This window comes from Nipponia nippon, unplaced genomic scaffold (genome assembly GCF_047370975.1).
Source record: "Nipponia nippon isolate SJK-2023a ecotype South Korea unplaced genomic scaffold, ASM4737097v1 scaffold_4, whole genome shotgun sequence".
NCBI lineage: Eukaryota > Metazoa > Chordata > Aves > Pelecaniformes > Threskiornithidae > Nipponia > Nipponia nippon.
This window is the reverse complement of record NW_028262358.1, coordinates 122,907,602-122,916,744: the sequence shown is the minus strand read 5'-3', so window position 1 is coordinate 122,916,744 and position 9,143 is coordinate 122,907,602. Positions and strand designations below refer to the sequence as shown.

At 52.0% G+C, this 9,143-nt stretch overlaps 1 protein-coding gene across 2 annotated transcripts; it reads right to left on the bottom strand.

The window, feature by feature from the left end:
• Positions 1-2,431: 2,431 nt before the first annotated feature.
• Positions 2,432-3,974, bottom strand: LOC148053503 (gallinacin-5-like). Of its 2 annotated transcripts, none has more exons than XM_087775745.1 (4): positions 3,743-3,974; positions 3,537-3,623; positions 2,807-2,933; positions 2,432-2,640 (listed from the first exon to the last, which is right to left on the bottom strand). In XM_087775745.1, exons 2-4 carry the CDS (start codon positions 3,592-3,594, stop codon positions 2,625-2,627), a joined length of 201 nt encoding a protein of 66 aa, XP_087631871.1. In that variant the 5' UTR covers positions 3,595-3,623; positions 3,743-3,974; the 3' UTR covers positions 2,432-2,624. The 2 variants fall into 2 exon arrangements, with proteins under 2 accessions (XP_087631871.1, XP_087631870.1); XM_087775744.1 differs by having other exon boundaries at positions 3,750-3,974.
• Positions 3,975-9,143: the final 5,169 nt, after the last annotated feature.

Below are 9,143 nucleotides of genomic sequence, written 5' to 3'. Positions count from 1 at the left end.
CACCTACCTGATGAAGGTCTTGGTGTTCAGGCAGTAACAAACCCAGCAGGAATCACTGGCGTCCAGATGCCCTTGAGTCCAAGGAGTATTGTTTTGGCCAAAACAGCACAGTTTTATACCATTGCTGGTGGGTGGGACATGCACTTATTCCTGCTGACACATCTCCCCTTGGCCAACCAGAAAGCGACCCATCTGTGTGGGGATGATGGGGTTGTACCTTATCCCTTTCTGATGCTGTGGGAGAGGCTGAGGTGCCTCCTGGGGGCTGTTGCAATCTTCACCGTTATCCTCATGCAACACGTCTTGTGACACTCCATGCCACAGTGGGCACACGAGCTGCGGTGGCTCACCGTGAACTGCCTGGGATGGACAAAGCAGACTGGTTGGTGTAGACACTAGTAGCAACCAGTCCCATAATAGGTAAAAATATTTGTCTCTTCTTTTCCTGTCAGTTTACTTAGTAAGCAGGTAGTGGGTCACATGCAGGATCATGCAAAATATTTTCATCTTCTCCTCTTTTAACATTATAGGAACAGCTTCATCCTTGCCAAGGTGATTTGCATTTGACATGTCAGGATGTGAGAAGCATAAGGCTAGCTTTCTGATGGCTGCTCAGATAAACAAACAGTGAACAGAGGAAAAGCAATCAGGTGAGACCACGGCTCACCTAATTCTGTCTGAATTCACTGCTCTTAAAACTGTCGCTCCTGGTACAAAACCCACAAATGTGGTTCAATAGAAAAAAAGTCTCTGTGTAAAGGTATGCAAACTAAGGGAGACTACTGAGTGAAGGTGAAGGACTTATTAGGCCTTGGAGATGTGGACTTGATCAAGACAGTTCGTGGATTTATAGGAGTTATGTGATGCTTCAGAAAGGTAAAGATCAAGGTGAGTCATGGAGGAACAGGTCACAGAGGAACAGTTCATGAGAAACAAAGAGAAGCAAAGGATAAAAGGGGCCAAGCTCATATAAGCAGGCTACTGGTCAATAAGTTCCTCTGGCCAAGCCCTACATCTGATCACCATAATCTGTCCTATATTCCTAGTAAACTTTATTTCTAGCTATTTTTTGTACAATCTGTCTATGGTGTGCCTGCATGGTTGTGCAGTCCTCTAGTAAACTTCGAGACAGAGTACTGGGTATGGGAGAGAGTACCAAGAGTGCTGGTCCATTGCCCAGAGAGACCAAAGCTCTGGGATTTGGATCCTGGAGAGAAGGAAGGGTCTTGAGGTTGGCTACATCAGAGACAAAGGGTCTGGTGCCATCTATCAGAGACACGCATGATGGGGATTTTCCCTGAGCGGCAATCCATAGAAGTAGAATTGGGTGTCCGTGGTGGTATTTTCACGGGTGTAAGGGTCCTGGGAGCGTCTTCATTCCTGGACGTTTGGTACCCGGCTCAGGACCAGTCCAAGGCCAGCACAGCCAGGGCCTGCTGATTATGGTGTGGAAAAGGCTTCCACCCCACACTGCAGGGAGGCCATGGCTGGGTCCAACCACTGCCCAGGGGAACTACTTTGAGGTAGGGATCTTGTGCTGGACCCCACCAGAGCTGCAGCTTGGCCCTGCTGATCCAGACCTGGTCCTTGACCCACAGCTGACGTCCTTGCCTGGCCTTGGCCTGTGCCCACAGAGGTGCCCAATGCCCCAGGCTGAGGCTGCTCCCAGCCCCCCGGCCTGCCCTGCTCCCTGGCTGGGGACAGCGGCATGATCCCTGCCCTGCCAGCCTCTAGGGTGACTGCCCCATGGCAGTGCAGGGGACACCCCCACGGCCACCCTGAGCTGAGCATCATCGATCTGCCCCAAGGCTCGCCCACAATGCTGGCCCACAGCCTGGCACTGGGCTCCTAACTGACCCCCCTGGCCCAGCCCCATGTCTTGAAGCCCCCCCAGCACTGACTCCCAACTCAATCCCAAGCTCCTGAGTGGCCCCCTGGCACAGCCATCAGTCCCTATTTCCTCAGGGGCAGAATGACTTCCCCCACCACCCCAACTATCTCTGAACCTCACAACATCCCCCTGGTGCCATGTACCCAGATCCCACAGCTGGGGATGGACCCAAGGCTGCCAGAGCCCCATGGGGACTCCTGACCCAGCTTGGGACCCTGTGGACAACCATCAGGCACCCACTGAAATTAGGGGGTTCATAGCAACCCCCCCATCCCTGACCCTGGATGTGAGGTGCAGGGATGCCCCTGCTGAGAGAGAAAGCTGGTGTTGGGATCCCTGTGGGTCCCCCCACATACTGGGAGGGATGCTGCTGTGGCTTGCGGCCAACTTGGAGAGATGGTAGGGTGTGTGTTTGTGGGTCCATGCCTATTGGGAATTCACCCTGTCTCCTCCACCTTTCCGTGCACGCAGAGAAAAGAGATGCACGCCCGCACATTGCTCCCTGAGGACACACACACACACCCCCCTTGGCAGTGGGAATGCAAACCACCATCTTGTATTGGGGACACTGGGGTAAGGGATTCCCATGGGACCGCGGTCTGGCTGTCCAGGGTTGCTGCCGTTCCCGGCCGTGCTTGGTGCCTTCACACAGCATCGCCCCAACCACGCTGCGAGGGCATGGGCTGGTCTCAGAGGGCTGCTCAGAGTTTGGCGCCGGGGACCCAGGAGCCCATCAGGGATACCATCTCCTGCGGAAGGAAACGTCTGGCAGTGCCTGTCCCAACCAGGACAGCAGTGAGGGCTCAGGGATGTCCCCGTGCCCTTGGGTTGCATATTCTCCCCTTTTTCTCCAACAGCCTCACCTCTAACCCCAACAGGCAGCAACCTCAGCCCTTCGGGCAGCCCTGAACATACCTCCGACAGCAGAAGACTTGCTCAGAGCAAATGCCAACGCGACCAATCCCCGGAGGGCACGACCCGTGAGAGCAGAAGCCCCCGCGGCGTTCACAGTCCTGGGGCAATCCTCGAGCGAGGGACAGCCCTGCAGAGCACAGAAAGAGGAGACCTTTGGCATGGCCCTGCCGAGATGCTGAGTGCAGCCCCTGGTCCCTGTGTGGCCAGTATTAGCCCACCACTGATTGTCCCCTGCCATAAATGCCCAGGCAGCTGTCTGCAGCAGAAATCAAGGTGATGTTTATGGCACTTAGATGGGACACACTCACTACCATCCCTCAGCAGCCTCTAGGAGAGGCTCTCCAACATGTCTGCTGGGTCCCTCCTGGCACAAGGGAGGGCTCCAAGGGTAGAAGCAGGGTCTGCCGTTCTCCCTCCTCCCCCTTCTCTCCAGCAGGGCTGCTGTGCCTAGTGCTGCTGACTCGGAAAGACATGGGACAGGAGGTACAGAGAAGATAGCACATCCTCATCTGTGGAGCACAAGAGCTTTGCAACAAAGTCCCAGCTCTTGTCCCAGCTGCAGAACCTGCAGCACGAGCCTTTTCTTAAAGGTATGGGGTGTGAGGGACCCCAGGGGGGATGCCACAGCAACCAGAAGTCACACGTGACTCATCATCTCAGCTGGCAAATCCTCCCTACAAAATATTGACAAAGGACAAATCCTCCATGTTCCCCCCCTGACATTTCTTACCTGCTGCTCCCTGGAGCATTAGGAGGAGGAAAGCACAGAGGAGAGGCAGGATCCGCATGGCTGGCAGTCGCCGGCAGGGTCACAGCTCTGGGGAGAAGAGAAAGGAGGCAGAAATGAACAGGACGGTCCCTGACGGTGTGCCGTGTAGCACCTGCACAGGGACGGGACTGAGGAGAGGGGACAGCCCATCCAGGAGGAGACGTGACCAGTCACCGGTGGGAGGACGTGCTCGAGAGCCTGGGGGTAGGAGCCTCCCGCAGCTTCTCAGCTCCCAGCGGCAGCAGCAGCAGTTTGGTCCCAGCCAGCTGGTCTCTCCACGTGGCAAAGTGTCCCTTGGGATGGCTGACACCTCAAAACATCCAGCTCAAAAGCTCCTTTTCCTGCTTATCCCCCCCGCCAGAGAAAAAGAGGCATCGCTTTCCTCTTCTAACACCTCTGAGAAGGATTCCCAGGCCTCCAGCCAGGGGTCTTGTGTCATCCTGCCTTGCGTAAGGGGCATTTGGCGCTGTGGTTTGCTGGACACGTCTTGGGACACACTGCATCCCTGTTCGTTAGACCTTGGCAAGCAATCTGCTTTTGCAACACAAGGGAGCTCTGTATTCCTCCCCGCAAGTGAAGCTTGCTCTTTATGCTTCACTTGAAAATAACTGGGAAGACGCCACATGGGATGACATCTCCGTCCAACTGGCTATCCCATGAATGACAAGCTTTAATTGTGACTTTGTTGTGTTAAGAGTTTGCTGTGTGTAACCCTTTATTGGTTCTCAGTGTATTGATGGCCCCATCTTTGTATACTTTTTCAGCCTTGTTGCAGATTCAGCAAGCATATGTATGTGTGTGTGTGTGTATATAAAAAACACGTTCATGCATAATGTATATTTGCTGAGTGGTTACATGAATATACCTTTTATCATCATATTTCATTGCTCTTTCCAGCCTCAATTTCTCCCCTCAGCAAGGGAAATTGCACAAAGTATTTGCAGGTCTGACTCTGGGGGGATCTCTTGGCAGCCAACACTATGCTGCCATGGTGGTTAGGAGCAGGGCGCTCAGGACAGCTCCTCATTTCCTCCATCACCCCAAAGCTAAGCTAGTGCATGTGTTGAAAAGCAACAGCACAATTGCCACCTTAACGAAACTCTGTAAAGAGCCTGACCACCAGATGCAGCTGCTCCCAGCCCATGTCCTCCTGTGGCTCTGATGCCATGACAGCTCAGCAGACATAAAAAATGCTTGGACCAAGGTCTTTTCCCTTTTTCTGGCTGTAGCTGTAGGATCAGCATGCCATCAGGATAAGTGACAGTCCTTGCCTGGCAGGAGGGGGCTGTGCTGCATGCCTGAGTTTTGGGTTGCCTGTTGAGATGTTTGAAAGGGTACTCATGATTCTTCCAGCTACCAGGGGCTGCCTGCTGGGGACTTTGGCAGTGGAGGTTGGCAGCTGGGCTTTTCCTTCTCCCACCTTGTCAAGATGCCAGTGCCTGTGTGATCCAGCCACTGCAGAAACGTTGGAAGACAGCTGCTGCATGCTTGGACAAAGCAGAAGAGCCATGGACCCAGCAGGTTGGTCTGGGACTTTGCTGGGAGACAGAAGTCCTCTTGCAGGGGCTCACCTGTGAGACAAGGATGGGAGCTGTGGAGGGTCCAGGAGGAGGCCACCGGCTGTTGCTCTTCCAAGGTGCCATCCTGCTTAGCACAACAGCTTGCCAATGCCTGCTGCTGTGTGTAAGGGGACGAGGTGACACAGTTGAAACAAGAGCACTTGTCAACACATACCAAGGGCAGGACTCAGCTGGCCACATGCAGATTTTTGCAGTGATGAAGCAGTTGCGCTGAGCTCTTCATCTTCATCTCCTGCTCCTTCCACAGCAGATGGAGCACAAGTCATGTCATCCTCATGGTGATGTCCAAAACAGGCCTGGTGAATCCCACTTAAAAAACTTCTGTTTCTCTGCCATGGTCTATAAAGGGAACTTACCATGACCAGCTCTGACACAGGTGTCTGTATCATTGTCATCGAATGTTAAGTGCAGATGAAACCACCTTGGATGACACCGGCTTCTCTGAATAGACTTCCAATCTATTTGCCAGTCCCTCCTGAAACAAGAAAACTGCTAATTCCACAGCCCGCTTCTAAGGAAACGTTATTTCTGTGTACTGTGATTACAAGCAGGACACTGAAAGTTGGTCACCTCCCATGATATTTCGGACTCATGCAAACCAACACTAAACCAGTCTATTCCTCAGGCCAGCCGTCTCAGTCTTACCCCTGCGTAGCTGCATCCAAGCTGTTTATGGGGACTGGTCTTGCCCCATACACGCCCAAGTCCTCCCTGAACATTTGTGTGTGCTCACCTTGAGGTAAGACTGAGCTCACAGCTCCACATCCTGCTCCACATTCATCATCTCTGTGACAGATGTCAGTCCACACCAAGCAGCATACTATGGAAAAGAGAGACCCAGACAGTGCTGCTAACACTGCTGTGCCTCCAGTGAGGTGCTGGGAGTGTCTGTCTTCTCCAGTGAAGCTTCATGTGCAAAGAGGGCTGCTGAGTCACTGGGGTGAACAGATCTCCTGCTCTTCATGCCTTTGTGCCTTGAAACAATGATGTCCTCTCTCAGACCTGCACAGAGAGAGGGGCTGTGCTAAAAGAGTGACAGCAGTACCATTGGGGGATGTAGTAGAGTCCTAGTAGCACAAACTGTGATTTTGCATGACCAGCCATTCCACCAAGGGCTTGATGTGTATCTGAAATGAGCTTTAGATGCTGCACACCCTTACATTTGGCCATGGCATGGCCAGTCCCACTCCACTAGTTCTGGTGCTATCTGTATGGTATTTTCTATTCCATCCTCAGCAGCATCTCTACCTCCTGGGAAGAGCTGTGAGATGAATTCAAACATGTGCAGAGTGCTGGGGAGATGGAATTGGGGTAAGAAGCAGGGAGAAGACATGCAGCATGGATTCTAGAAGGTGAGGTTTCAGCCTGTGTTTCACTCTCAGCTGGCTCTTGAAGCCATTCCCCAGTGATAAATGAAAGGGCAGCAATTTGTGGCAGTGAGTTAAAAGTGTGATGATACAGTATTCTGCGTGATTCTATTCCAGAGTTGAATCTAAAATAATAAGGGCTGAACCCTCTCTGCAAAGTCCTCAGTCCTTGAGCAAAACATCTTGTGCCATTCCAGTTCGTGAAAGAAACACTCACCTACTGTGGATTGTGCAAAACTTCTTAGGACATAAACTGTAAATTGCTGGTTTGGTTCCACTTGGCAACTTCCTCAGGTCTCCATCCAGGGGAATCCCTGTGAGGTGGCCGTTGGCCCAGTTTCCTGCCCTTCACAAGGCTGTGGTTTCAATGGTGGCAGAGTCATTTGCAGAAGCATCTGCTTTGAAGGGAGGCCAGATGCTTTGACACAAATGGCAAGCTCGGGGCTTCGAGTCAGTCCTTTGCATGTAGGCACTTGGGTTGGTTGTTTCCCTTAAAAGCCAAGTGCAAGGTCCTGCAGTTGGGTCAGGGCAATCCCCAGTATCAATACAGGATGCGGGATGAAGGGATTGAGAGCAGCCCTGAGGAGAAGGACTTGGGGGTACTGATAGATGAAAAGCTGGCCATGAGCCAGCAATGTGCGCTTGCAGGCCAGAAAGCCAAGCGTCTCCTGGGCTGCATCCCCAGCAGCGTGGCCAGCAGGGCGAGGGAGGGGATTCTGCCCCTCTGCTCCGCTCTGGGGAGACCCCCCTGGAGCCCTGTGTCCAGCTCAGGGGTCCTCAGCACAGGAAGGACATGGACCTGTTGGAGCGGGGCCAGAGGAGGCCACCAAAAATGATCAAAGGGCTGGAACACCTCTGCTATGGAGAAAGGCTGAAAGAGCTGGGGCTGTTCAGCCTGGAGAAGAGAAGGCTGCGGGGAGACCTTATTGCAGCCTTTCAATACTTAAAGGGAGCTTATAAGAAAGATGGGGACAGATTTTTCTAATAGCGCCTGTTGTACTACAACAAGGGGTAATGGTTTTAAACTAAAGGAGGGGAGATTCAGACTAGGTATAAGGAAGACATTTTTCACGATGAGGGTGGTGAAACACTGGAACGGGTTGCCCAGAGAGGTGGGAGATACCCCATCCTTGGAAACATTCAAGGCCAGGTTGGACGGGGCTCTGAGCAACCTGATCGCGTTGAAGATGTCCCTGCTCATTGCAGGGGGGATGGACTAGATGACCTTTAAAGGTCACTTCCAACCCAAACTATTCTATGATTCTGTGATTCTATGATTCTATGATTCTATGATTCTATGATTCTATGATTCTATGATTAGTGTTCCTACCTTTGCTGAGCATCCGTGAGTGCTGCCTTTCACACAGGCCACAGGAGATCCGAGGTCGGTTCCCACTGTATTTCAGAGATGCATGTATTCCCCTTACCCCCAAAGGTGTTCCCTAAGAGCAGCCAGCCCAGCCTGGCCATGCTTGCTATTAAATTCCCTCTGTTTGTGGGAAAGGGTGGCTACATCCAGACTGATTTTTCAGAAAGGTCCTTGGCCTGTGCTAAGCCCCAGGGTTATTCTGGCACAGTGCTCGGTGGCCTGGGCTCAGTCCCTGGCAATAGCTGAGCAGGGCTCAGGAGACAGTGTGAGCAAACAAAAGCTGCCCTGCTTTGGAGGCTGAGTTTGGCTGTACGTGCACAAATTCTGCCCTGCCAGCTGGTCTCAGGGCAGAAAACTATCTACTGCCTGCAGCCACGGAGTGCTAGTCTGAAGGCTGACTGCTCTGCACAAGGATGCTCCTGACCATGCAAGAGCAGCTGTGGAGACAGGAGCTCACTGAGCAACCTGCACCTTCTGAGTTTTCTATTAGGGTTCAGGGCAGGGCAGGAGAAACCTCTTGCAAGAAGAGTGATTGAAGTAGCAGGGGTATTGGCCTTCCATATATTTTGTCTAATTTCTCAATGTCGTAGGTCTAACTCCGATCTCCTGATTTGCTACTGCAGCTGATATAAATTTTGCAGATTTACTCCAAATTTATACCAGCCAAAATAACCACGGGTAAAAGCAAGCTGCAAGTCTTAAAATGGGGTCACCTGCCTCCTTTTGTTCTCCTCAGTGTCTCCTCCTTAGTTTACATAACAAAGCAGGATGCTCTTCCCAGGTCTTAAACTTCTGGACTAGGAGGTGGGAAAGTTTTCAGAACAGAGGTGCTATGAAGCATCACACTGGAGAAGATTTTCAGGCTCCCTATGGAAACGGTGACTGACCCCAGCTTAGGACACGGCAGAGGATTCCTAGCAGGCATGGGTGGAGAACATGCCAGCACTCATTCAATCAGCAACCCAAGAGGGGAAAATATTTCGGTAAATGAAGCATTCCTGGTAGGTTTAACCTGATTTCAGAATTCTTGCTCAAATTTCTAAAGGCAAATAACACTTCTAAAGAAAAGAATGACAACACCACGCACAGCTGCCATACAGCCTCCCCAGATCTTGCATTTATTGAAAGAAGAATGTCAAATTCTTGATGACCGGTACAACAGTTCCCTGAATCCAACGACGTGAGAAGCAATCATCCCCAGATCCCTGGAGATCCTGTGCAATTAACCACACTACAACCTACACAAAGGAAA

What these genes read in the sequence shown, in the direction of transcription:
- LOC148053503 (XM_087775745.1), bottom strand. Translation starts at nt 3,594, where the DNA reads ATGCGGATCCTGCCTCTCCTCTGTGCTTTCCTCCTCCTAATGCTCCAG. An exon ending in AATGCTCCAGGGAGCAGCAG is followed by an intron (nt 2,934 to 3,536) that starts GTAAGAAATGTC and finishes TGTGCTCTGCAG; the next exon opens with GGCTGTCCCTCGCTCGAGGA.